This window comes from Podarcis muralis, chromosome 14, assembly GCF_964188315.1.
Source record: "Podarcis muralis chromosome 14, rPodMur119.hap1.1, whole genome shotgun sequence".
Taxonomy (NCBI): domain Eukaryota; kingdom Metazoa; phylum Chordata; class Lepidosauria; order Squamata; family Lacertidae; genus Podarcis; species Podarcis muralis.
In genome coordinates this window covers 49,736,793-49,764,679 of record NC_135668.1, presented here as the reverse complement: position 1 = coordinate 49,764,679, position 27,887 = coordinate 49,736,793, and the positions used below count along the sequence as shown (strand labels likewise).

Sequence of the window (27,887 nt, the reverse complement as noted above, 5' to 3'; positions counted from 1 at the left end):
TTACTTTATTCTTTATAACATTTCTTCTAAAATCATGTAACTTCATTCCAGCATCCTTCTAACATTCATTAATTTTACTATATTTTTGTAGAACAATAGGATTCAGAATGCAGCAGTCTGATTGGTCCTAGAACAATAGGATTCAGAATGCAGCAGTCTGATTGGTCCTAGAACAATAGGATTCAGAATGCAGCAGTCTGATTGGTCCTAGAACAATAGGATTCAGAATGCAGCAGTCTGATTGGTCCTAGAACAATAGGATTCAGAATGCAGCAGTCTGATTGGTCCTAGAACAATAGGATTCAGAATGCAGCAGTCTGATTGCTCCTAGAACAATAGGACCCAAATGCAGCAGTCTGACTGGTCCTAGAACAATAGGATTCAGAATGCAGCAGTCTGATTGGTCCTAGAACAATGCAGCAGTATGATTGGTCTGCAGGAGCCACCCAATCCAGCTCCAGATGGAAGTGAATCCAGAACCTGATTGGCCTACAGGAGAATTCCGAAATTAGGCAATCACATGCAGCCCATTGTGTAAATAATGTATATAAAGCTGATACTTTGGGGGAACATTCATTCCTCCTCACCACTATGAGCTGAATAAAGAGCATGAAATCCACTCTCAACTCCGAGTATATTTCACAAGGGGTTGGGCTAGATCATGGGTAGGCAAACTAAGGCCCGGGGGCCGGATCCAGCCCAATTGCCTTCTAAATCCGGCCCCCGGATGGTACGGGAATCAGCGTGTTTTTACATGAGCAGAATGTGTCCTTTTATTTAAAATGCATCTCTGGGTTATTTGTGGGGCATAGGAATTCATTCATTATTTTTTTTCAAACTATAGTCTGGCCCCCCACAAGGTCTGAGGGACAGTGGACCGGCCCCCTGATGAAAAGGGTTGCTGACCCCTGGGCTAGATGATATTTGTGGTCCCTTCTGCTACGATTCCGATTCTGTTTCGTCTCCCTGCTGCTGAGACAGAGAAAGATGGGGGGAAATGGCTTGCAACTATTATTTCTCGGCTCCTTCCTCTACGCACCTCTGACGTTAGTTTGGATCCCGTTGCTGAGCTCTTATGGGTCTACCGAGCCTTCTCAAGAACAGGCTATTCCTTAGACTGCAGTCACAGCACTCTGCGTTCTTCTCAGAAGCGGGTAGGAATGCCACTGCCTTGTGATTAACTCTGTCCGCTGAAGAATGATAACAACAACGATCATTTTACTAAATTTATTACCTGCTCTTCACCAGCAGCAATTAGAACATAAAACCACACCATAAAAAAACTGCATATTAAAAAAAATCAATTAAGAAACCAGCTGTTATGGAAAGAGGCAGTCTTAACCACCCGCATGAGCCTGATGGAATATTATTATTATTATTATTATTAACTATTTATTATTTATACCCCGCCCATCCGGCGGGGCCTCCCCATCCACTCTGGGCGGCTTCCAACAAAATATTAAAAAACCGTAATACAGTGGTACCTTGGGTTACATACCCTTCAGGTTATATACGCTTCAGGTTACAGACTCCGCTAACCCAGAAATAAGGGTTAAGAACTTTGCTTCAGGATGAGAACAGAAATCGTGCTCCAGCAGCACAGTAGCAGCAGGAGGCCCCATTAGCTAAAGTGGTGCTTCAGGTTAAGAACAGTTTCAGGTTAAGAACGGACCTCCGGAACGAATTAAGAACTTAACCCGAAGTACCACGGTACATCAAACATTAAAAGCTTCCCTAAACAGGGCTGCCTTCAGATGTCTTCTAAAAGTCTGGTAGTTGTTTTTCTCTTTGACATCTGGTGGGAGGGCGTTCCACAGGGCGGGTGCCACTACCGAGAAGGCCCTCTGCCTGGTTCCCTGTAGGTTTGCTTCTTGCAGTGAGGGGACCGCCAGAAGGCCCTTGGAGCTGGACCTCAGTGTCTGGGTAGCATGATGAGAGACGCTCCTTCAGAGTTGTGACATTGTTGGCTGGGTCTGATGGAAGTTATAGTCAAGGGCATCCCAGAGGGTACATGGTTGGAGAGCACTGCCTGGTTCTCATAAGCAGCTGTAGGCTTTGATGCTTGAGTTCTGGTTGTCGTTGTGTGGGGTTTTTTTTTACCACCCCATGAAATTAAATTGATTTTTATCACCCACAAACAGGTTGGGTCAGGCCAAAGCACCAGGACTAGGGAGTGTCACGTGTGCCGTACAATCAATAGCCTCAGGCCGTTTAATTTCCTTAATGAGACAAGTGAGCATACAAGGCTCCCGCTTGTTAACCCCTGGAGGATGGCTGGGTGTGATCTGCTTTGAACCTGCAGGCGCTGAAGGATCCTGGGTTTGAGGAACAGAGCAAAAAGTGATCAGAGAAAGGAAGCTCTGTTTCCTGGAGGAGAGACAACATCCCCCACACACCTGTGAGTCTCTCTCTAGGGTTGCAGCTATGCAGCTAAAGTAGCCTAGGCAAATTTTATGCAAAAAATTGTATCCTTTTCTGTGCAGGGGGCTGCCCTAACTCTTCGTGACTCTTCTTTGATGTTGAGCTTCAGACCATATTTTGCGCTCTCCTCTTTCACCCTCATTAAAAGGTTCTTTAATTCCTCCTCACTATAATATAATATAATATAATATAATATAATATAATATAATAATAATAGGACATCCCTATTTTCTTTGCAGAAATGTTAGAGGGTATGTACATGGCCCTCCCCCATTTCATTTAATCCATACAACAACAACCCTGTGAGGTAAGTTAAACTGAGGTGCAGTGACTGGTCTGCAAGCTTCATGGCCAAGTGCAGGATTTGAACCCGGGATTCCCAGGTTTTAGTCCGACACTCTAACCATTACACCACCACTGATCCTTTAATGAAATAGCCGATGGTCTCATGGGTTAGTGGCTCCACCTCTTCCCCATGTTGCTTTGGCTGCAGATGGCAACACTGGCCCATCTCCACACACACACACACACACACACACACACACACACACACACACACACTTTTGATTCCACCAATGTTTAATTGTTTTCCCCATGCTTTTAGTGGTTCTTATTTTTATTTATAAGCTGCCTTGTGTCCCGTTAGGGAAAATGACGACGACAACGACAAGAACAACAACAACAACAACAACAACAGGGATTTAAATTGGGGCTTTCTGCACACAAAGCAGATGTTTCACCACCGAGTTAGATTCCTTCCCTGAGTTACAACCTTTCCTTTCCTTCGTAAAATTTATATTGTAAGGAAAAAAGCCTCAGAGCGGTTTACAAGAATGAAACAATCAAATTGTCAATTAAAAAAACTGTTAAAGACGGCTATTAAAAAAACAACGATGCTCTAAAAACGAGATGAAAACCCATGTCAACATTTCACCTCCCTGAGTAGGCTGGCCAAATGAAAAATGTTTTTCCCAGGCACCCAAAAGTGACCCTGATGTCAATAGGCAGGGAGTCTGGTTGCCGCCATGCCAAAAGATCAATTCCTTCTCCTGTTTCCCCTTGTGTTTGTGCCTTCAGCCCTCCAGATGTTTCTGAGCTACAACTCCCAACACCCTTGGGCTTATTGGCCATGCTTGCAGGGGAGATGGGAGTTGTAGTTCAGCGACACCCGGGAGCGCTTGGAGCCTCTCCACTCCGAGCCAGAGGTGGCAGTTTCCACCCATAATCTACGCATGTGCGTAGGAAGAGTGACTCATTTGACCTGAGCATTTGACCTGAGGAAAAGCCTTGAGGTTGAGCTCCTGGGTCAGGTCACACTGTGGGCACTCAGTTTTGTCAAAGAGATTTCCTGTTCCATTCAGTAGCACAGGTAATCCCTCTCATACTGCGAGTGATATGCTCCAAACTGCGCATGGCTCTTCCGCTATTTCAAGGGCTCAAGCCAGCGAGGCAATGATGTTTCCAGCTCTCCTCAGCTCAGTTTAGTAGCAGGATTTCCTTGTGTTGCCACTGGCCTTGGAGAGGACACGCTGAATATGAGGACAAGGACACTGGCAATGACTCCCACAATCTCTTTTCACCACTAGGCCTCAGCGCTGGAACATGGCATGGCAGCAAAACGGCACACCTGGGAATTTCCGAGGGGGAAACCCCTGCCAAATTATTGCCAACTTGGCAAAAAAAGGGCAAACTCCGGAGCGTGAGAAGTAGCTGGAACAGACCCAAGGCCTGCGTCTGTTCTCAAAACAGTCGGCTGGCTATCTCTGACAAGCCAGTGATGGTGTTGTGGTTAGAGCGTAGGATGAGGAGCCGGGAGGGATCTGGGTTCAAATCCCCACTCAGAGATGAGGCTTGCTGGGTGGCCTTGGAAACCAGTCCCTGCCTCTCAACCTCTACCTCACAGGAGTGTTGGGATGAAATGAGGAGGGGGAGAACCATGACTTCCACCTTGAGGTGGAAAAGGTAGGATATAAATGCAATAAATAATTTTTTAAAAATAAATCTTTTTTATTAAGTTTTACATTGCAAATTTAAATTCAAACATTAAACAATACCAGAATTATCAATCTTTTTTCAACTGCTTCACTTATTTTCTCTCTCTTTTAAAAATCATCCATTTTTCCCCCTTAGTTGTTTAGTACAAGCATTACTCAAATCCTGCCAAAGTTTTTAGTTGTTTGCAGTGTTCTCTTAAACGCATTATAAATTTTTCCCATTCCTTCTTAAAGTTCTTCTCTCCCTGCTTTCTGATTCTCCCGGTCATTCTCGCCATTTCGGCATAATCCATCGTCTTCATCAACCACTCGTCTCTGGTCGGGACTTTATCTTCTTTCCATCTCTGAGTCAGTAGTAGCCGCACTGCTGTCGTTGCATACATAAATAAAGTGGTACCTTGGTTCTCAAACTAAGGTTACCCATTTGCCGGGGACAGTCCCCGGATTTACAAATCAGTCCCCATACAAAATCCATTGAAGTTGAAAAGTGTCCCCGGATTCATTGGAAAAAATCTGGTAACCTTATCCCAAACAATTTGGAATCCAAACACTGCAAACCCAGAAGTAAGTGTTTGGGTTTGCAAACCTTTTTCGGAAGCTGAACATGCTCCATTTTGAGTGTTATGCTTCCGTTTTGAGTGTTACGCTTCCGTTTTGAGTGCCACACTTCCGTTTTGAGTGTTACACTGAGGTCTGTCTGATTTTGCTATTAATTTTGCATTTTTGTTTTCGCAGCTCTTTTTGTTTTGTTTTTGTGACTGTGTGGAACCCAGTTCAGCTACTGATTGCTTGATTGTGTGAATGCAGTACATTGTTAATTGCTTTCATTATATGGAACAATGGTCTCGTTAGATAGTAAATTTCATATTAAATTGCTGTTTCCGGGGTTATTTTTTAAAGTCTGGAACGCATTAATCCATTTTGCATTACTTTCTATGGGAAAATGCACCTTGGTTTTGGAATGCTTTGGTTTTGGAATGAACTTCCGGAACGGATTAAGTACCACTGTAGTCGTTTCAATAAATAACAAAATAAGCCAATAAGCAGCACATGAGTGCAATAGCCGTTTTTCAGTTCAGCACTTCCAGCCGCTGGTACCCAGATGTATGCTGCCTCTGAAAGTGGATGCAGGACATCACCATCCTGACTAGCAGACATCGATAGCCCTCTCCTCCAGGAATTTCGCCAACCCTCTTTCAAAGGCTGGTGGCCACCACTGCCTCCTAGGTTTTTCTCAAGCGATCTGAGATGACGACTGTGTGCCTGCCTTTGCTCCTTCCACTTCATTCCTCTTCTGGTTCTAGGAGACCAGGGGGAGGTGAAAGTCCCAACTAAGGAAGGATGGACAACCAAGACTATACCCAAATGGCAAAAATGACTGTGAAGATCAGGCACCAAGACGATAAGAAATTCAGTAAAGAGTGGGGGGAAATGTATAGAGTATCTGAAATACCACTGTAGATATTTAAAAAAAACGTTAGCAGGATTGTTGTAACACTTGTAATAAGGCTTTAAAAGGTGAAAAAATGGATATAAAATAAAGTTGAAAAATGTAATTAGATGAAGTAGGAAAAATAGAGAAATAGTGGAAACCAGGGGTGGGGGAAGTCTGGGGATTCAAGTAATCCCAGGTATATGAAAAATTAAAAATGTTTTAATTGTGTAAGAATACTGTTGGAAAATTAAATATTAAAAAAGGAGGGGAGTTTGTTGCAGCAGGAGGGGGAGACACCCTGGCTTCTACAGCAGTCTGCCTCATTTTTGCTTCTTGGTCTTGCACTTCTCTCTGGCACAGACTCGCCCCGCTCACAAAGCCCTGTCCTCTCCTCAGCTTCTGACATCTCCTCCTCCCAGTCGTCTCCCTATGACTGCTCATTGTCGTCCCACCGCCAGTCCCCGGGCTCCGAACCTTCTTCCCCTGGGGGTTCCCCAGCTGCTTCCTCCCAACGTTCTTCTGCGTCCAACCAGCCCTTGGATCACTGCAGCACACACATAAGGACTGAAGAGCAGAAGAAGAGCCTGTAGCTGGATCAGGCCAAGGGCCCATCTGGTCCAGCATCCTGTTCTCACAGTGGCCAACCAGGTGCCTGTGGGAAGTCCGCAAGCAGGATCCGAGTGCAAGAGCACTTATCAGCCAGCGCTGTCCGGAGACACTTCTGGGTCACGTGGCCAGCGTGACGAAGCTGCTCTGGCGAGCCAGCACCAGCACAGCACACGGAAACGCCGTTTACCTTCCCGCTATAAAGCGGTACCTATTTATCTACTTGCACTTTGAGGTGCTTTCGAACTGCTAGGTGGGCAGGAGCTGGGACCGAAAGACGGGAGCTCACCCCGCCGCGGGGATTCGAACCGCCGACCATGCGATCGGCAAGTCCTAGGCACTGAGGTTTTACCCACAGCACCACCCGCGCCCCTTTAGGAAATGTAAATTGAATATTCAGCCACTCGTTATTGAGGGGAAGTGTGTGGAACAGGTCTCGGTGTTTCGATTTCTGGGAATGGAGTTGAGAGATGACCTAACCTGGGGAGAAAACAACAAAGACCTCATGAAGAGAGCACAGCAGAGGTTATATTTTCTGAGAATCCTCCGGAAAAATAATCTCTCAAAGGACCTGTTGATGGCATTTTACCATTGTACTGTGGAGAGTGTATTAACTTATGGTCTGTGTGTGTGGTTTGGGAGCTGCACGGTCAGGGAAAAAACAATGCTGTCCAGGGTTATAAAGACTGCAGAGAGAATAATTGGTGCGCTCTTCCCACCTTGGATCAAATCTATGCTTCCAGGTGCCATAAGAAAGCTGCAGAGAGAGTGCAGGATAGTGCGCACCCCGGAAATGATCTCTTTCAGCTTCTGCCTTCTGGAAGAAGGTACAGGGTTATAAAGACTAGGACTAGCCGCCTGAGAAACAGTTTCTATCCAAATGCGATTTTGGTTTTAAACGCAGTGTAAGGTAGTCTCTGTGGGAGTGTATTGTATTCAATTATGGGGTATCAGAGTTTTTTAGGGGACTAACCAGGCTGAGATAGGAGGCTTGTGGGTTTCTGAATGTCTGATGTAGATTTTTTCAATTTCGTTGTTCTGTACAGGACAATGACAATAAATATTATTGTATTGTATTGTATTGGGACGCGGGTGGCGCTGTGGGTTAAACCACAGAGCCTAGGACTTGCTGATCAGAAGGTCGGCGGTTTGAATCCCCGCAATGGGGTGAGCTCCTGTTGCTCGGTCCCTGCTCCTGCCAACATAACAGTTCGAAAGCACGTCAAAGTGCAAGTAGATAAATAGGTACCGCTCCGGCGGGAAGGTAAACAGCGTTTCCGTGCGCTGCTCTGGTTTGCCAGAAGCGGCTTAGTCATGCTGGCCACATGACCCAGAAGCTGTACGCCGGCTCCCTCGGCCAATAAAGCGAGATGAGCGCCGCAACCCCAGTCGGCCACGACTGGACCTAATGGTCAGGGGTCCCTTTACCTTTACCTATTGTATTATAGGGACGCGGGTGGCGCTGTGGGTTAAAGCCTCAGCGCCTAGGACTTGCCGATCGAAAGGTTGGCGGTTCAAATCCCCGCGGCGGGGTGCGCTCCCGTTGCTCGGTCCCAGCGCCTGCCAACCTAGCAGTTCGAAAGCACCCCCGGGTGCAAGTAGATAAATAGGGACCGCTTACCAGCGGGAAGGTAAACGGCGTTCCGTGTGCTGCGCTGGCTCGCCAGATGCAGCTTGTCACGCTGGCCACGTGACCCGGAAGTGTCTGCGGACAGCGCTGGCCCCTGGCCTATAGAGTGAGATGGGCGCACAACCCTAGAGTCTGGCAAGACTGGCCCGTACGGGCAGGGGTACCTTTACCTTTACCTTTACCTTTACCTTTACCTTTACCTTTACCTTTACCTTTGTATTGTATTGTATTGTATTGTATTGTATTGTATTGTATTGTATTGTATCTTTCTCTGAGATGCCCTCCATGCTCACGCTGCTAGGCCTTATGACAAGGCTTTTATTAGAAAATAATAATAATAATAATATTTGGCAATACGTTGCATGTTTTTATTTTCTCGCTTTCTTCTTGTTTTGCTGACATTGCCACGAAACTCCTTTTGCAGATGGGCTGTGTTTACTTGCATTTCACTCTCTCACAATACAATGTTTGTCTGGCCCTGCCTGAACTTCAAATGTGTTTGCTTTTCTGCATAAACCGAGAGCTACCTGGAAATGCCTGCCCTTTGCTCTCTCCTGCCTGATATGTTCATTTTGGTCCATGGAAAGCCAAACCCTTTCTCCCAGGCACGACAAACAAGCACGTGGGGAAAACAGCGCCCCTTGCCCCATCCTAGCAGGTGGGAAAGAGAGCTGTATGGAGCAGTGGATTGGAAATACTGGGCTGGAGTGGAGAAACCCGAGTTCGAATCCTACTCAGTTGCCCTGAAGGCAGCCCTGTTTAAGAAAGTTTTTAATGACTGATGTTTTAATGTATTTTAAATATTTTGTTGGAAGCCGCCTATTATTATTACAGTCATACCTTATGTCATGTTTGCTTCATGTTACGTTCTTTCAGGTTACGTCCCGCGGCGACCTGGAAGTACCGGAAAGGGTTACTTCTGGGTTTCTCTGCTCACGCATGCGCAGACACACAAAATGCTGTCATGCGCATGCGCAGAAGCGGCGAATCACAACCTGTGCATACGCAGATGCGCTGCTGTGGGTTGTGCTCTTTTCCTGTTGTGAATGGGCCTCCAGAACGGATCCCATTCGTAACCAGAGGTACCACTGTATTATTATTATTATTATTATTATTATTATTATTATTATTGCTTCAGACGAGCCCGGGACCGGTTCAAAATATTTTGCCACCTGAGGCAATGGAGAAGTTGACACTTTGCATAAAGAAGTCAACTGAATTGGCAGTCGGATCTCAGTGAGATCCATCCATCCATTTCAGTCCCAGTCAGTTTCTCATCTCTCCAACCTTAAATCAGCTTGCCTAATTTCTGCAATAAGATAACGACAAAGCACGCACCTGAAAAATTGCATGGATTTCCCACCACATTTCTACTATTATACACATTTGTACAATTCTGCACAACGCATTCATTTTTGCATGCAATTTCCCCTTTATAGGATGCCTCCTGGGAGCAGACAGGCAAATCCAAAAACTTCAGGTCAGCCCTGGAGTCAGAAACGGTGCAATCCAGAAACCCTACCTGAGGCACCCACCTCACTCTGCCCAACGGTAGGTACGGCCCTGTTCAGGCCAGCAGCATAAGGCCCAGCAAGGAGACATTTTCTGTGTGGCAGATCATGGCTGGCAGGAACAAGTGTACACGGAACGGTATACATGGAACAGTGCCAAGATTTAGGACGGGAACAGCTGGTGGCCTCTGCTCGGCCCTCAACGGTAGGGGTGTCTTTCCTCCTGAACTGCTGCCCATGGCCTATATTTCGCGGCAATGTGTGCAGGGCGGGGGCCTGTCTCCGGTTACCGTTGACATTTTCTTCCTAATCCCGGCCTCTTTTAAAGCCCGCCGGAGGTGTGAGAATGGTGCTGTCTCGCTGAGTACAGCGCCAGGACATGTTAATGCTTCTCACCCCAGAAAGGCAGATGAACGCCTGGCCTTTCGCCTCCCCTCCCTCCCCTCAGGGATCTTCAAACACACAATGTTCTGCAGGACTGGCGTCCCAGATGGCTAACTAGGTGACGATAATTCGAACCGAGGCCCGGCTGGGAACATCCAGTGCATCACTTTGTAACCAAGAGGAGGGAGAGGCTGGGCTTCGGTGGAAGGCGTTGAGGAACGCAGAACAAAAGCAGAGGCTCAAAGAAACCCGTCTGGATCCATGTGAAGCCTCAGCCACAGGGCTGGGTACCAGCCCATGCCCTCAGCGCCATCACGTGCCACATGCTGTCGGCCGGCTCATCTCTGCATCATATTCCAATAACATCAACGAGGCTTCATCTTTCTACATTGTTGTTTTGGTTCCCCATATTTTCAATGGGTGACCTCCTCCCCAAGCTCAGCTCATGTCTTTCTCATATATATATATATATATATATATATATATATATATATATATATATGCAGGTTTTGGTGTCCTCGGGTGTCTTCCCGTGTAAAAGTTGGGGTGTCTAGGCGACGTTTCGACGAGGTCTCACTCGTCATCTTCAGGCTGGTGCCTATAAATACTGTTGAGGGGTGTGGTGTATAGCCTCCAATGTTCTGGGCCGAGAGGAAGTTCCCAGGCTAGTGTGCCTTTTCTTCTTTTGTTCCTTAGTTGCTTGAGGGATATCTTGAGTGATTTCTTGAGTGATATCCTGAGTACCACTTAGGTGGGTCATTAGGTGTGGATTAGTTGCTAAAGCCTTTGTGTCTTGACCTCTTGAACTTTGTGAAGAGTTTTTCTGAGAAGATGGCTGTAGTTGTGCTCTGGCTTGGCTTCGTGTATAGGGGCGAGCTGTGGTTTTGTGGCCTATACACCACACCCCTCAACAGTATTTATAGGAACTCAAACACTGAGATCCTGCTCTGTTCCAGTAACAAGAAGCCGAAAGCACCAGCCTGAAGATGACGAGTGAGACCTCGTCGAAACGTCGCCTAGACACCCCAACTTTTACACGGGAAGACACCCGAGGACACCAAAACCTGCATACCTATACCCGTGAAAATCTACGAAAGCATATATATATATATATATATATATATATATATATATATATATACACCCACCCACCCACCCCCACCCACCATATATATATATATATATATATATACACACACACACACACTCATTTTTTAACATATAGGTTAAAAAATCATTTACCATAACTTCTTATCTTATACAATGTTTTAGACTTCCGTCAACAACCTCTGAAGATTTTCCGTTCTTTATCCCTTGTTCTGCATTTCTTAATTTCTCTATTAGTTTTAATTGTCCTTAACTAATAATTCTTCTCAAAGTCTTCCTTGCAATAGTTCACAAAGTCCTCCTTACAGAACTTCTTGCAGTCCTACTAACGTAATCTGCTGAACACAATTGCTTTTCAAATAATTCAAAAATTTGCTCCAGTCCTGTGCATGTGCAGATGTAGCACTGCAGGTTGGGAATGTGCGTCCTGCACAGATCATGTTCGCAACCTGAGCATCCACTGTATTATTATTATCATCATCACCACCACCATCACTGTAACACCAGCTTTGTGGCTTCCAAAGGCATCTGTTTGACTGATGCTGCAGTCAATGGACCAGCGCTCTGAAGAGTGCAGAGTCCACACTTCTTCCCCGACACCTTATGTACCTCTTTCCACTCCATTGCAAGCAGTGTGCTCTGCAATCTTTCCCCCTTGCTTCTAATCCCACAAAGCTCTGCAGGTGGATCCTGATGTTTGCTTAAGATGGCACACGATAACCTCTCCATCACTATCTGATAAATGATGGCATACTGCTCACCTGACTGGAGAAAGCCAAACACTTTTGCTGCACGTGAATCTAGCAGGTGTCGGGCTCAGGAAGTTGTGAGCACAACTAAGGCAGGGAGCATCTTCGAGGCTGTTTGAATGGTGGACCTGCATGTATTTTACATCAGGGCAGGGAATCTGTGGCCAGATGATAGCCAAGTATATACAGTTTTTGCACGTATTACTTGGCCTTATGCTGATGGGAGCAGCGGCGGTTTTAGGGTAGCGCAACCGATGCGGCTGCACAACAACATGGTGGAACGAAGTGTGAGAGGTGGGGGGAGGCGAATTTTAGCATTGCACAGGGTGCCGCTGAAAATTGAGAGCCCCAAGTCTGCCACTGGCTGCAGAAACGCACTGCAAAATTCTGAGAAGTGCAAATTTGGAAGTCTGCATTCCAGTTCTCGCATAATGTCAGTTTAACTGTGAGCTCCTTTAACTGTGAGGGGGACGCGGGTGGCGCTGTGGGTAAAAGCCTCAGTGCCTAGGGCTTGCCGATCGAAAGGTCGGCGGTTCGAATCCCCGCGGCGGGGTGCGCTCCCGTTGTTCGGTCCCAGCGCCTGCCAACCTAGCAGTTCGAAAGCACCCCCGGGTGCAAGTAGATAAATAGGGACCGCTTACCAGCGGGAAGGTAAACGGCGTTTCCGTGTGTGGCTCTGACTTGCCAGAGCAGCGATGTCACGCTGGCCACGTGACCCGGAAGTGTCTCCGGACAGCGCTGGCCCCCGGCCTCTTGAGTGAGATGGGCGCACAACCCTAGAGTCTGTCAAGACTGGCCTGTACGGGCAGGGGTACCTTTACCTTTACCTTTAACTGTGAGCTGAATTTGTTATGTAGTGTAGTTTCACCCTGGGCCAACAGGGGGATACTGTATATAGTTTTCACTCAGGTCTGTAGATAGTTTTCACTCAGGTCCGCGGCAGTTATTTTAGGCGGGAACTCTGGGCTGTTGTGGTTACAATGTGACAGCCGGCTGCCTATAAATACAGGCCGGCTGAGCTGTTCACTGTCAGTTCTATTCCAGCTTACCAGAATAAAGAGCTACTTGAAGAAATCGCTGTGCCGGCTGCTATGTCTACCCACCACTTAATACTGGCGACGAAGGTGGGATAGATGGACATCAGAGCACAGCCAGATGCGGCCAGCCTCTGAACTGAGCTGAATCACTGAGCTGAATCACAGAGCGAAATCACTGAGCGAAATCACTGGGCAGAACCAATTCAGAGCTGACTGTTCTGGCTAGAGCACTGTGTTCCATCCATCGCCCTTCACGCCGGCATCGGAATCATGGCTTCACTTGTGCCTCTACCGCCTTTTGCGCCAGCCTCTGAATCATGGGACTCCTACCTCGCTCGGTTCGACTGCTACCTCCAAGCCAACGAGCTGACAGCAGTATCAAAGGATCGGAAGCGGGGCCTATTCCTCAGCCTCTGTGGGCCTGAGGTATTTGAGACGGCCCGAGCGTTGGTTGCGCCTGAAGCAGTCCAGGCAACACCATGGGACACGATCCAAGAGAAGCTCCGCAACCACTACGCACCAAAGCCGTCCAAGATTGCTGCCCGCCATGCGTTCTACCACCGGAACCAGGCAGAGGGGGAGTCAATCAACAACTACACCACCGCCCTGCGACGGGCTGCAATGCACTGTGAGTTCCGAGACTTAGACGATGCCCTGATGGATCGAATCGTCTGCGGGGTCCGGGACATCCATCTGCAACGGCGCCTCCTAGCCAAGCCAGACCTCACGCTACAGAAAGCCATTGAGGAGGCTGTGGCCTCAGAAGCTGCTGAACGCTCCGCCCAGGAGATCCGCAAGTCCAGCAGCCCGCGTCTTGCTAGGGAGCCAGTTCCGGTGCATCATGAAGAGGCCAGCAGTGAGGAGGCATCCTCCAGTGAAGACGATGACGTGCACCAGACAAAGCGGGAGCGCAGGAAGTTCCAACAGAAGTCCAAGGGCCAACCGGAATGTGCCGGCTGCGGAGGCAACCATTCCCGTGCCAAGTGTCGATTCAGAGACGCCATCTGTAGGAGGTGTTCCAGAAGGGGCCACATCGCTAAGGTCTGCCGATCGGCTCCGTCTGACACCCCCCCTTCATCGACTCGCAAGTCCAAGTCTTCACTCCAGTCTGCCAAGGAAAGTTGTTTCGCTCTCACCAACTGCCGCTGCCCGTCTGGAACCACGATTGGCCAAACCGACTCGCCTACGAGACGCAAGCTGAACGTCACGGTGCTCATTGAAGGAGCTCCATGTGACATGGAGATCGACACCGGGTCTGCCCTGTCCATCGTGTCATGGAGCACCATCAAAAGACTGGTACCCAGAGTGTCCAAAAGGCAACTCGACTCTCACCGCGTACACCTGAGAGACTACCAGGGAAACGACGTTCCCGTGGTAGGCGTTGGCCGGTTCCGGATCGCCTTCAAGGATTTTTCGGGCCTGCTCCGGTTGGTGGTGGTCGAAGGTCAGCGGCCAAGCCTCCTAGGGCTAGACTGGTTTGATGCCCTCGGCCTGGAAGTCACCGGCATCAACTGCATCTCTAACGCAGAGACTGAGGGTCTGGTCAAAGACTTTGCCGAGGTTTTTGACGGCACCTTGGGCCAATATACAGGTACGCCCATCTCCTTTAGCCTGGATCCACAAGTCGCCCCCATCAAGCTAAAGCCACGCCGGGTTCCCTTTGCTCTCAAGGCTAAGGTGGACGAACAACTGGACAAACTGATCGCCCAAGGAGTTTTGGAGCCGGTTGACCACGCAAAGTGGGAAACCCCCATCGTCACGCCTGTCAAGCCAGATGGGTCGGTGAGAATCTGCGCTGACTACAAGTGCACGATCAACAAGGCACTTCAGCAGCACGCTTATCCGGTTCCTGTTGTCCAACACCTGCTGCATTCCCTGGGTGAGGGTAAGGTCTTCGCTAAGCTGGACCTTGCCCAAGCCTATCAACAACTGCCAGTCGATGATGCCACTGCTGAAGCCCAGACGATCGTCACCCACCGGGGGGCATTCCGTTGCCGCCGGTTGCAGTTCGGGGTGAGTGTGGCTCCTGGCATCTTCCAAGGCCTTATGGAGCGTCTCCTGCAAGGGCTTCCGGGCGTGGTACCATATTTTGATGACGTCTTGGTGTCTGCAGACTCACACCAGCAGCTGTTCGAGCGCCTCCGTGCCGTGCTGACCAGGTTCCAGGAGGCCGGGCTCAAGGTAAAAAGGGAGAAGTGCCAGATCGCCGTTCCACAGGTAGAGTTCCTGGGCTATCTTATCGATGCCTCCGGTCTTCATCCAACCACATCCAAGATCCGCGCTATCCAGCAGGCCCCCACTCCAAAGAACAAAACGGAGTTGCAGGCGTTCCTGGGGCTGCTGAACTTTTATAACATGTTCCTGCCCCACAAAGCCACAGTGGCTGAGCCTCTTCACCGACTCCTTAGCACTAAGACGCCTTGGGCCTGGGGTCATCGGGAGACGGCGGCCTTCAACGCGGTCAAGGCTCTCCTTTCTTCGGACAGTGTGCTGGTACAGTACAGTGAATCCAGGCCGCTGGTCCTTGCCTGCGACGCCTCACCTTTTGGCATCGGGGCTGTCCTTAGTCACCGTTTTCCAGATGGAAGAGAAGCACCGCTCGCCTACTTTTCCAGGACACTATCTCCGACGGAACGGAATTACAGCCAGCTCGACAAGGAGGCATTGGCACTTGTGGCTGGAGTGAAGAGGTTTCATGAATACCTCTATGGCAGGACTTTTGACCTCATCACTGACCACAAGCCACTCCTGGGCCTCCTCGCCGGTGATCGTCCAACTCCACCGGTCCTCTCACCACGCATGCTGCGATGGACTGTTTTCCTGGCTGCCTACCACTACCGGCTCATCCACCGCCCGGGGAAATCGATGGGCCATGCCGACGCCCTCAGCCGTTGCCCTCTTCCAGCATTTGTGGAAGACCCGGCTCCAGCTTCATCGCTCCTTCTGATTGAGGATCTTCCGGCAGCGCCTGTGTCGGCTGCCACTGTGGCCTCCGCATCTGCCCAGGATCGCACCATCAGCCGGGTGCTCAACTGGGTGTGGAGGGGGTGGCCACAAGGGCCCTTTGCATCGGAGTTCCAGCCCTTCGCAACCAGACAACATGAACTCTCAGCTCATCGCGGCTGTCTGCTGTGGGGAGACCGCGTCGTGATTCCCCAGGGACTCCGTCAGCGCGTCCTGGAGGCTCTGCACGTTGGCCACCCGGGAATTGTCAAAATGAAGGCGTTGGCTCGGTGTTACGTCTGGTGGCCTAATATGGACGATGCCATCACTGCCTGGGTGTCCGCCTGTCAAGCGTGCCAGGAGTCGAGGCCTGCACCACCGGCAGCTAAGGGATACACGTGGGAGACGCCAAAGACACCCTGGTCGAGGGTGCACATCGATCTGGCTGGCCCCTTTCACGGCCGGACCTTTATGGTAGTGGTGGACGCCTATTCCAAATGGCTGGAGGTCGCCCTGATGCCCTCCACCACTACCGAAGCTGTCATCCGGGTGCTGCGAGGCCTGTTTGCAACGCATGGGTGTCCTGATGTCCTTGTCTCTGACAACGGACCGCAGTTCACATCAGGCACGTTTGAGCGGTATCTTTTGGGACTGGGCATCCGCCATGCCCTAACGGCACCCTTTCATCCATCCAGCAACGGGCAAGCGGAAAGAATGGTGCGCTCGACAAAAGAGGCACTGGCGCGCCTGGACCGGGGAGACTGGCATGAGCGGGTCGCCGAATACTTGTTCGCGCAACACATCACCCCTCATGCGGCCACAGGGAGGAGTCCTGCGGAACTGCTTATGGGCCGCCGCCTCAGGTCACCGCTCGACCGGCTACACCCAGACTTTGCCGTGGCTGAACCCCCAGGCTGTGCCAACGCACCACGGTCATTTGTCCCAGGAAACCAGGTCTTTGCCCGGAACTATGTGGGGGACATCCCTTGGGTGCCAGCCACAGTAGTGGGAGTCACTGGACCTCGCTCGTACCAGGTGGCACTCGAAGACGGGCGCTTGTGGCGACGGCACATAGACCAACTTAGGCGCAGGGTTGGGGACTTGGACACTACCGAGGTGCCCCCAACTGCGCTTGCGGCTCCAGAAGAGACACGTACAGATGGCGAGGCCCCACCTACACCTCCCTCGCAAACTGCCAGCGTGGAGCCGAACCAAGCCGTCTCAGAACAGACTCAGACCACTCCACTTGCGGAAGCTCCACTCACAGCAGCGGATCCAGGGGAGTTGGTTCCAACGCCACCTAGGGTCGCACCACAGCCTCAGCGAGAACTGTGTGGCCCTCCGGACTTGGCTACCAGTCCCCGGCGGTCTGGCAGAGTTTCCAAGCGCCCAACTCATTTAAAGGACTATGTTGTTGGACAGGTATCACTGTTGGTCTAAGTATGGGAAATGTAACCGATATGCTTTTGTGCCTAATTGAACCATTACGCGTAGTGCTGTATATAAGGAAACCATTACGATTGTAACTAACGCCTTATCTCGGTGGGGAGGGGTGTTATGTAGTGTAGTTTCACCCTGGGCCAACAGGGGGATACTGTATATAGTTTTCACTCAGGTCTGTAGATAGTTTTCACTCAGGTCCGCGGCAGTTATTTTAGGCGGGAACTCTGGGCTGTTGTGGTTACAATGTGACAGCCGGCTGCCTATAAATACAGGCCGGCTGAGCTGTTCACTGTCAGTTCTATTCCAGCTTACCAGAATAAAGAGCTACTTGAAGAAATCGCTGTGCCGGCTGCTATGTCTACCCACCACTTAATAGAATTGAATTTCTCCCCTCTCAACCTTTCAAACGCCATCTTCCCTCCCCCTTCCTTCTTCTTTTGATAATCTGAAGTTGCTTTTCCTCACCCGCACGGAAGGAAACGAAGTTGGTCGCGGGTTCTCCCTGCTGCGGAATTCAGATCAGATTGAAAAACGCTCCTTCTTGGTGCTTAGAGTCTGTGCATCTGCCACTCTGAGAGCGTTTACCAAGCAACCAGATAATAATAATATCTCACCACGAGTGCTTTTATTTACCTTCATTTTCTCAGAACAGCAAGGCATGGGTGAGGAGGCCTCTTCCGCCGTTGAGTGGCGGTTCTGCCTTGTGATTAACAGAGACAGGCATGAACCGGCTCCAGCCAACACAGCCCCAATTAATCTTGACCCATGAGGCAGCGGTCCAAAATAATTATCCCTTGAATAAATAGCAACAGAGCAGAGACCGAAGGCCTGGCCTGCAGCAGGATCGCAGAGATCTCCATCAACGCTCCATTCGTAAGTGTCGTTGTGGTGCACAATGAAGTCCCCAAAGGATTGGTTACAAAGCTCAAGGAAATGACCCCACTGCTATTAGAAGCTTGAAATTGAGAAGGGAAAGCTAGCGATGGAAGATGCGTGAAATTGTGAGAGCGTTAGGCTGAAGGAAGGCTTGGGTGAAATCTTTAGCCAGGGTTCAAGTCTAGAAACTTGTATTTTAATATTTTGCTAGAAGCCGCCCAGAGTGGCTGTGGAAACCCTGCCAAATGGGCAGGGTCTAAATAAGAAATTATTATTATTATTATTATTATTATTATTATTATTATTATTATTAAACTGGTGGGTTTTTTTCATGAAGACCCTGCTGGATCAAACAGAAAAACTCCATCTGGTCCAGCATGGAGTAGTGGCCAGATGGCTCCAGGAAGCCAAAGAACTGGGCACAGACAACAATCCTACAGCCTGGATAGCTCAGTTGGTTAGAGCATAATGGGGATAATGCCAAGGTTGCAGGTTCGATCCCCGTGTGGGCCAGTTGCATATTCCTGCATCGCAGGGGGTTGGACTAGATCAGGGGTCTGCAACCCGCGGCTCCGGAGCCGCATGTGGCTCTTTTACACCTTTGCTGCGGCTCCGGGGCGGATACTAGCAAGGAGAGGAGGTGCATTGTGCACCCCGACACTCCCCAGTGTGGCGGGTGCTGTACTGGCTGTGACGTCACATGGGGGCGGTGCGTGCGTTAGTCACGCACCGTCCCGACGTCACCTTCCCGCCCGCCCACCCGCTACATTGTAAGGGGTATGTACGCTGGTCACTGCATTGAAAGGGGGCATGTACGCTGGTCACTGTTTTGAAGGGGAGTGAAGAACACACACACACAAAAAGGTAACTTGTTAATTTAACGTTTATTTCTATGAGGAGGAGTAATTCTGAGGGGTCAAACAAAGAAATAATAAAAAAGTGACAAAAAAGTTATTTTTATAATGACGAGTTTTGCGGCTCCCAGTTTTTTTTTCTTCGGAAACGGGTCCAAGTGGCTCTTTTTGTCTTAAAGGTTGCAGACCCCTGGACTAGATGATTTTTAGGGTCCCTTCCAGCTCTATGATTCTTTGATGACTGACTTAGGTTTAATACTATCAATACTTTCAGTCCCAGCCAGAGAGGAATGGCAGATTAAGTTGATGGATTATGCTGAACTGGCAAAAACGACCGGAAGAATCAGAAATCAGGAAGACCAAAATTTTAATGAAGAATGGGCAAAATTTATAATTCATCTTAAAAACCATTGTAAACATGTAACATTGTTAATAGGATTGGAATAACACTTGTGAATTGTGGACACAATGGAGAAGTAAAAGATTTGGATTATTATAAAAGATGCAGAAGGAAATGATTAACAATAGGGCCCATAAAGGGCAGGAGGGAAGTCCAGGAGATTCTATGGAATCTTGTCTTTATGTTGTATGTTGGAAATGTGATTGTAAAACTGTAATTTGAAAAACCAAATGAATTAAATAAAAAAAATAAAATACTATCAATATTTTCAGCAGGGCTCAGTTGAAACCAACCCAATTTGATTCGGAAAATGCGGAGTACTGAACTTAAGACTGGTTAGAACCTGAAATTGCCAATTCACCCACCTAGCAATTGCTGACCCTCCTCCTGTCGCCGTGCCTCCAAGATGGCACGTATTGCATGTGGATTCCTGAGCAAGGCCGGCCCTACCATTAGGCAGTGCAAGGCAACTGCCTCAGGCGGCGGATATCCAGGAACAGCAATTCCTATACTCCTTCTGAGCACCTACCATACATTGCTGTCTGTTCCCACATGGCCTCTTGCAGCCTGTCCTGCTGTCTCAGGTTGTGGTGGAGATAGCTACCTCATCATCAACGTCGAAGGAAGATTAATTTGCCAGTGTGGTTGGGCTCTGTAAGTAGAATTGGGAAAAGATGCCACCTCTGCCTCGGGTGGCAAAATGTCTTGCACCGAGAGCAACTGCTCGAGGTTTCAACCACCTTGGAAAAGGCCTGCTGTCAATGTGATGAGCTGATTGACAGACGCCGTGCCTCTCCCTGGATTCAACTGGACTGCAACCCTTGTGGTGGGTGTGGAGACGTTGCCAGACAGATCTGCCCCGATTCTTAGAAATTTCCCCAGCGATCCATGACGACATTAACGTTTCTTTAGAAATGGGGAGCAAAAGGCGTTTAATCCTCCGCAACAAACGCTGCTAAGAAGCCAAAGGCAGCAGCTTGGGAACAGAGGCGTTGTCTTGTTGTTTTTGAATATAAAAAAGCAGAACAAGACTGGCTGCAAGCACAACCAATATTCTAAACTTCTCGTTTTGTAAGAAGAGACAGCCAGCAAAATCCGAGCCTCTGACTGCAAAGAACAGGACAGACCCGGAATCTGTTGTTGTTTAACACCTCCTTTCATCACTGGCTTAGCAGATTTATGGATTATGCAAGGGGAGAGTATAAAGGAGTAGCTGTTGACATTAGTGTCAAGCAAAGTTGGGGGGGGTGGGAGGAGGGCTCTGCAAGGTGAAATCTGCAGGCCAAACTGGCGGGACAGAGTTGGGTTGGGTGCTGAGCAGCAACGAGGTTGGATGGGTGTAGGAACCCCCTGCTGGGAGCACCCAATTGGCTCAATCGCAGCACCTGTGCAATTTTGACATGCCACCCCAGGGCCATCTAAACTGCAGTAACCCTGGTGTTGAGAGGGCGGGCTTTGGGGCTCTGTCTCACACCATTAAGGGTGTCAGAGCAGGAGACAGACAGATATATTGTTGAGGACCTGAAGAATTATTCACTCAGATATTTCTAAAGATATCAGACTAGGGGCTGAACTCTGAGGGCTGAAAACACCAACAGCTCACACAAAACGCAGAACCGTACTATGACAGCGATTTTACCAGGGAGCTGCAGGACCTAGCAAATAAGGACAACTGGAGTGAATGGAGGCAGCTGCCTTCTTCTGGAAAAACCCCCCAATTTGCCCTTCGACAAGCGAGAGCTAATTTAGACCCATTAACTATAAGCCAGACCGGTGAAACCTGACATACGTTGTCTGAATAATGCAACGCATCTTTGCCTTCTCAGTTGTTAGGGGGACTTGTGCTCCCTCGCCAACATGAAGCAAGTTGAGAGGCTGGGGGGGGGATATCTAAATATACTGTCCTTTTAAAGAAGTCGTGAACAAGGCTGATCGAAAAGCAATAGGGAACATAGCATACGATGCGTCTGGCAGAACAAGGAACACACACAAATAGTCCCTGGACTTCTGTATTTTATTTCTTCAAACGGGGGCATTTAGCACTCAGCACCTTGAGGTCCAACTGCTGTGGACAAAGCAGGGGGGAAACAGGGTAATGCTACCAAGATATAAAGCCCAAATTTGACATGGGCTTCCATGCTATAGCTTGCTTAATATAGCACGAAGAAGGGCCAGAGCTCACTGGTACAGTGTGATGGAAAAGTTTGTTTACTGAGAAGGTTGAGTTGCTGAGTGATTTTCCCCCCTTGCCAGCAAACAGTTAACTAGCAACAGTTCCTGATCAGAAGTCTGATCTATGGAAGATGTGTAAAAGAGAGTAACCTTAAGCCTGAACAGCATACAAACTATAACTTAAGACAGGTATACATTTTAATAAAAAGCAACAGCATTGTTTGTTATATGTCTGTGGAAGAAGAACAACCAAAACTCCTTGTTTACACCTGTTATAATAAAGTTTGTTTGAAACCTGTTTTCCCAAAAGGAAAACCCATTCTCCATTGGGGATTTTACCCGAGGGAAAGGGAAACAGAGGCATGGCGCAGCGAGAGAGAGGGCTGTTGCGCCGTGCATACAGCATCTTACAGAAGGTCAATTCCTGGAAACTCCAGGTAGTGTTGGAACAGACTCTTTCCTGTAACCCTGGACAGCTGCTGCCAGTCAGTGCAAACAGTATTGAGCAAAATGGCCCACTGGCCTGACTCTGTATAAGGCAGCCTCCTGAGCTCCTGTCTCCTTTTGGTATTTTGTGAGTATAGTTCGGGTTTCGAGCTGGTTCAGAAAGGTAAAATGTATGGGGCACAGAAGGTTAGGGCAGCAGTGGAAGGAATTTGGATAAGCCCCAGATACTGGGGATTGTCTGGGAGATCTTGGAAACAATGGGAGAGCAGTGGGATGACATATTTTCATGGCAGGCTGATGGAAAGTGGTAGAGCCATAAATGAACACCAGTAAGGAGAGAAAAGAAGGGGAAGGAATTTATAGCACCAACTGTAGCAGAAAAGGCACCAGATTCCTCATATTGCTAAGGGCACCTGATAAGCTTTTCCATCCTTTGATCTCCAAAAGGCTTTTCAGTCTCTATCATCTTTTCGGCCTGGACTGAAAATATGGGCAGCGGTGTTTGACAGGCAGAGGAGGAACACACCTCTGCAGGAAAGCCCTGCTAGGGAAACCAGTTTAAGCATGCCGTCATCGATGTGACCTCAGCTGCGGTAAATGTCATCAAATACATTTCAACTTTTCCCAAACCAAAGGGGCAATCGGCTTTGTATTCTGGGCAAGTGCTCAGAGAAGATTTGTGAGGCTTATGTCATGTTACTTGAATTGTGGAAATCGGCATATTGTGGCTCCCACTGCCCCTTTGACATCCCCAGAGGGACTTGATCTGGATGTGGCTGGAGTGAGACGCGTAAGAGCCCAAAGATAATACTTCTGAGGCTTAATCTCGGAAAAGCTGCTCGCGTATTTCGGAGCCTAAATTCTAACTGCGTGATGTCAGAGCAGGTCAGCCAATGACATCGAGGGCAGAAAGAGAGGCCAAGGAGTCTGCTGCAAGAATCAAAAGGCCTCACAGGCTGAGAAGTTGAGTGCGCAACACGTCCTAATTAAGTCATGTGCAAATGTGCACAACCAGAACAGCCAGGTAGAGAACTGAAATACTCATGCAGCAGGGTCATGTGATGCCGCTTGGGCAGGAAGTGCCATTTCAGACTGCAGGAAGGGAGAAAATGCTTCTTTAAAATTTGTCACATTTAAAAACAACTACAACAGCAAGAGCCTCCCTGCACAGAATTCTAGCTTATCAGGAAGAATGTTTAGCTGAGATGCTTGTTTTCTATGGGGAGAGGGACTTGGCTCTCCTTGCTCAAAACATGTCAAGTTCTCCAGCTGCAGTGTGGTATGGTTTAGCCCAGCAAAAGGCACACCATATAACCGTTCTGATCGTGCGGTTCGGCTGCGAGCTCTGGGGCGCCCCACGAAAAAACACCTGCTGAGCTTCCGAGTGTGATGCTCTGGCTGAAAAGCTCCGCGAGAAGAGGGGCATAGCAGAAAAATGACCTCAAAACGTTCGTGTGGACATGAAAAGACGGCGTGAGAAGTTGCGGCGCTGGGCGTTCCCGCACCGGGAACGAGCTCCAAACCCCGCTTCCCTTTCCAAAAGGTTAACGCCATCTCCTATAAGCCAGCAGGGGCAAAGCTCTCGTGTGCGTTCAACGGGCCTGTGCAATTATGGCTTTTCTCCCCCCCCCCCCAAGAGGAATGTACATTAATCATCTTTTTGGGATGTGTGGTTACATAAAATAATCAGGCCTCCTGCCTGTTCCACTTTTCTCGACGTTCTCCGGTATATAATCAACGCATTCAGACTTGGCACACTTAATGGAAGCTGCTGGGGCTGGGGAGAGGCTTTGTGAAGGATTGGGGGGGGGGTGTCCTTCCATAACCACTCCCTCCCAACTCCATCTCGAAAGGAGGCTTCTGAAGAGTCCGTGGAAAGCATGATTAGAAGTCAGGCTGTACTTTTCACACCCCGTCAAATTATCCTGCACCCATTAGCTAGTGGCGGCGGCGGCAGGCCAGTTTCCAGCTTCCAAACCGAACCATTCTTCTGAGGGTTCTGTGGCCTATTTGCTCTTGGCTGCTTCCTGGCGATAGATTTCTTCTGTGAAAGGCCTGGCAGAGGGAATCGGGAGCGGCATACAAGTTTGACAGGGAGACAAGAAGAAGAAGAAGAAGGAGCTGATTAACATGAGACAACCCCCATTGCCCCCCGTCTCTTCCTGCGCCAAACCCACACATTTAAAGCGCACATGGCTTCCCCCAAAGAATCATGGGAACTGTAGTTTAGGGGTGCTGGGAACTATTGTTATTAATTGTATTTAGTTTGTCTTCCCCCTCCTCCTTTTTCTGTTAAGATTGCAGATGAAAACCAGGGGGGAGGGTGCTGGGAGTTGTAGCTTCGTAAGAAGTAAACTGCAATTCCCAGGGGAAGCCGTGTATATGTGCCCCTACTGCCAAAACAGAACCATAAAGCCTTGCCTATACATGCAGGCCGAATATGGTGTTAAATGGCTGGGGTGGCAGAACGGGCAAGTCCCTGGCATGCCCTCTGCCCCCAACCTTTGCCCCTTTCCCCCAAAAAGCCTGGTCTCTGACTATTGCTAAGCAAGTCAGTTCTGTGTGTCACAGCTTAGCATGACCAACAGATGGAAGCCAGGCTGGAGCTGAGTGTATAGGAGCGGATCTGATGTTAGTGGCTCCTATAACTTCCTGTGGATGGGTTGCGGTTCAATAGTAGAGCACATCCTTTGCACAAATAAGGTCTCAGGTTCAGGCCCAGGGATCTCCAGGTAGGGCAGAGCAAGACCTGAGTCTCTGGAGAGCTGCTGCCAGTCTGTGCATACAACATTGGGAGGGACCGCCTCTCCTGGTATGTCCCACGGAGGACCGTACGGTCTTCAAACAAAAACATCTTGGAGGTCCTGGGCCACAGGGAGGTTAGGCTGGCCTCAACCAGAGCCAGGGCTTTTTCAGCTGTGGCCCCGATCTGGTGGAACGCTCTGTCACAAGAGACCAGGGCCCTGCGGGACTTGACATCTTTCCACAGGGCCTGCAAGACAGAGCTGTTCTACCAGGCCTTTGGTCAGGGCACAGCCTGACTCCTTTCTTTGGCAATCTTCACAGAACTTTAGCCTAATGGTTGCCATCAATTTGAGTTGAATTAATTTTATAATGAAATGATTTTAGAATGTTGTATCATTTTACTGTTGTTAGCCGCTCTGAGCCCGGCTTCGGCTGGGCAGGGCGGGATATAAATAAATTTATTATTATTATTATTATTATTATTATTATTATTATTATTATTATTAGGCACAATGGACGGACTTGGTACAAGGCAGCTTTCTGTTTCTAAACTTAAATAAGAACATAGGAGGAGTTCCTGCTGGATCAAGCCAATGGCCTACGTAGCCCGGCGTCCTGTTCTCATATTGGCCAACTGGATGCCCATCGCGGGAAACCAGAAAGCAGGATTCGAACACAAGGGCGTTCTCCCCTCCTGCAGCTTCCAGCGACTGGTATTCAGAAGCATTAACTGCCTCCAACTGTGGCGGCACGGCACAGCCGTTATGGCCAGGAAGCAGCTGGTCGCTTTCGTGAAACTGTCCTCTTTCAAAGCCATCTGAAATGGTGGCCATTGCTGGCTCCTGTGGCAGTGAGTTCCACAGTCCACAGTTTCATGGTAAATTGAATGTGGTTGACAAGAATGTTGTGGGAGAGGGTACCATGGATGCTACACATCTCCTCTTCCCCCAGACCAGGGTTATGGGATGTTGTCTCCTTCTCACGCCTAAATAAAAGGCATTTTGCTAGCAGGTAATTAAACTCCCCTTCTAGTCACCACCTAGGGGTTTCTCCGGCAGCCTGAGAGGAAGCAGAGTTAGACCTCCCCCTTCCTTTCGCAGATCACATTTGAATGAACGAACTGGAATTATCGGGAGCTGCCAGCGTATAATTAATGCAGCAGGAGACGCTTTTTCAACGAGTGTGTGGGTTCGAGAGAGGGAAAATCATGCATGGCAACTGGAGGAGTACAAAATGTTTCTTGCCGGTTTGGGAGGCCAGCCGTTTAATCGGGTCGGGTATTGGCCAAAAGTTCTTTGCTGGTTCAGAGCAAAAGCTGTAAGAAAAGCCTGCTGGATCAGGCCAATGGCCTGTCCATTTCAGCATCCTGATCTCACAGTGGCCAACCGGAAGCCTGTGGGAAATTCGCATGCAGGACTTGAGCACAACAGCACACTCCCCTCTTGTAAAGGTAAAGGGACCCCTGACCATTAGGTCCAGTCGTGACCGACTCTGGGGTTGCGGCGTTCATCTCGCTGTATTGACCGAGGGAGCCGGCGTACAGCTTCCAGGTCATGTGGCCACCATGACGAAGCCGCTTCTGGCAAACCAAAGCAGTGCCTGGAAACGCCGTTTACCTTCCCGCCGGAGCGGTACCTATTTATCTACTTGCACTTTGACGTGCTTTCAAACTGCTAGATTGGCAGGAGCAGGGACCGAGCAACGGGAGCTCACCCCATGGCGGGCATTCGAACCGCCGACCTTCTGATCGGCAAGTCCTAGGCTCTGTGGTTTAACCCACAGCGCCACCTGCAGCCCTCCCCTCTTGTAGCTTCCAGCAACTGGGATTCAGAAGGAATTCTAGTCTAACATCAGGAGGTCACAGGTCTCCCATGCCTGACTATCTGGCAGAATGCGGCAGGTAGACTGGTGACTGGGAGCGGCCGCCTTAAGCCCTAGCCCAGTGTTTCTCAACCTGTGGGTCCCCAGGTGTTGTTGGACTACAACTCCCATCATTCCTAGCCAGCATGACTAGTGGTCAGGGAAGATGGGAGTTGTAGTCCAACAACATCTGGGGACCCACAGGCTGAGAACCGCTACGGCCTAGAGATTCCATGGTCAGTTGGGAGTCAGTGTAGAGTAGTGGTTAGAGCAGTGTTTCTCCAACTTGGGTCTTCAGCTGTTGTTGGACTGCAACCCCAATCATCCCTAGCTAGTGATCAGGGATGATGGGAATTGTAGTCCAACAACAGCTGGAGGAGACCCAAGCTTGAGAAACACTGGTTTAAGAGCGTCAGACTAGGTTCAAATTCCAGCTTGGCCACAACCTTGGGCCAGTCACTGCCTCTCAGCCTAGCCAAGCTCACTGGGTTGTTGTGGGGGGAGAGCTACGTACGCTCCCTCAATCTCCTTGGAAGAAAAGTTAGGGAATGGATGCTGTAAGCAAATCAGTCAATACATTTCGCGCTTGTGGGATCCTTAGTCTGACTCAGTGCAAAACGGTTTCATATTGCAAAGGGCAGAAAACACACACACACACATACACACACACGAGTAAGTTAACTGGGGGAGGGCGAGGGGAGAGTGTCTCTTCCCTCTACACAATTCTCTGAAACGAAATTGCTTCTGGTTATTCTGTTCCGCAAGCACCAAAGAGACTCACCCTTCGTACCGCAAAGCAATTGTGTAGCACAGCGCCACCACTGCCGTCAGGATGAGACCAGCTGGGCTCGCATGCCTGAGTTTGAAAAAGCGGAAGGAGACAAAGAGGTGAGAAACGGGTAAGTGGTTTCTTACTGCCCATATTCTAGAACGGCCTTATGTAAGACGCGGTTGAGTCAGGGGGCCGGGAAGCTGTTGCGCTGGCCCTCCGAAGGAGGGTGCCCAAAGTTTCAAATTTGCCATCGGGTGGCAAACTCTCCCCACCTCCCCACTCTGTCCGCCTAATAAGGCCGTTGGCAAAAAAACCGGCCAATCTCTCCATGGCTAAAACTGCCTCTTGACCTAATTGGGTCCCCCCCTCTCTTTGCTAAGTTAAACAATGTGATTTTGCTTTCTGGAGATGGAATGATGAGGCTAACTCCTGAGATTAGGCAGGCTGCTTAAGGTGGTTATATAAGCCCACGGAAAGGAGTCAGCAGAATCGGATGAGGAA

The 27,887-nt window shown here is 49.2% G+C and overlaps 1 protein-coding gene across 5 annotated transcripts in view; it reads right to left on the bottom strand.

Annotated features, from left to right (window-relative positions):
- Positions 1-273: 273 nt before the first annotated feature.
- The window catches only part of PEMT (phosphatidylethanolamine N-methyltransferase), a 119,813-nt gene continuing 92,199 nt past the window's right edge, over positions 274-27,887 (bottom strand). For 4 of the 5 annotated variants that reach the window (XM_077918683.1, XM_028706402.2, XM_028706403.2 and 1 more), the window contains 2 exons: positions 27,396-27,470; positions 21,387-24,064 (listed from right to left, as the gene is read on the bottom strand). In XM_077918683.1, coding sequence (XP_077774809.1) covers positions 24,016-24,064; positions 27,396-27,470 — 124 coding nt within the window. In that variant the 3' untranslated portion in view covers positions 21,387-24,015. Of the gene's footprint in view, positions 1,191-21,386; positions 24,065-27,395; positions 27,471-27,887 lie in introns of those variants that run through there. The other variant, XM_077918684.1, reaches the window with a different exon arrangement.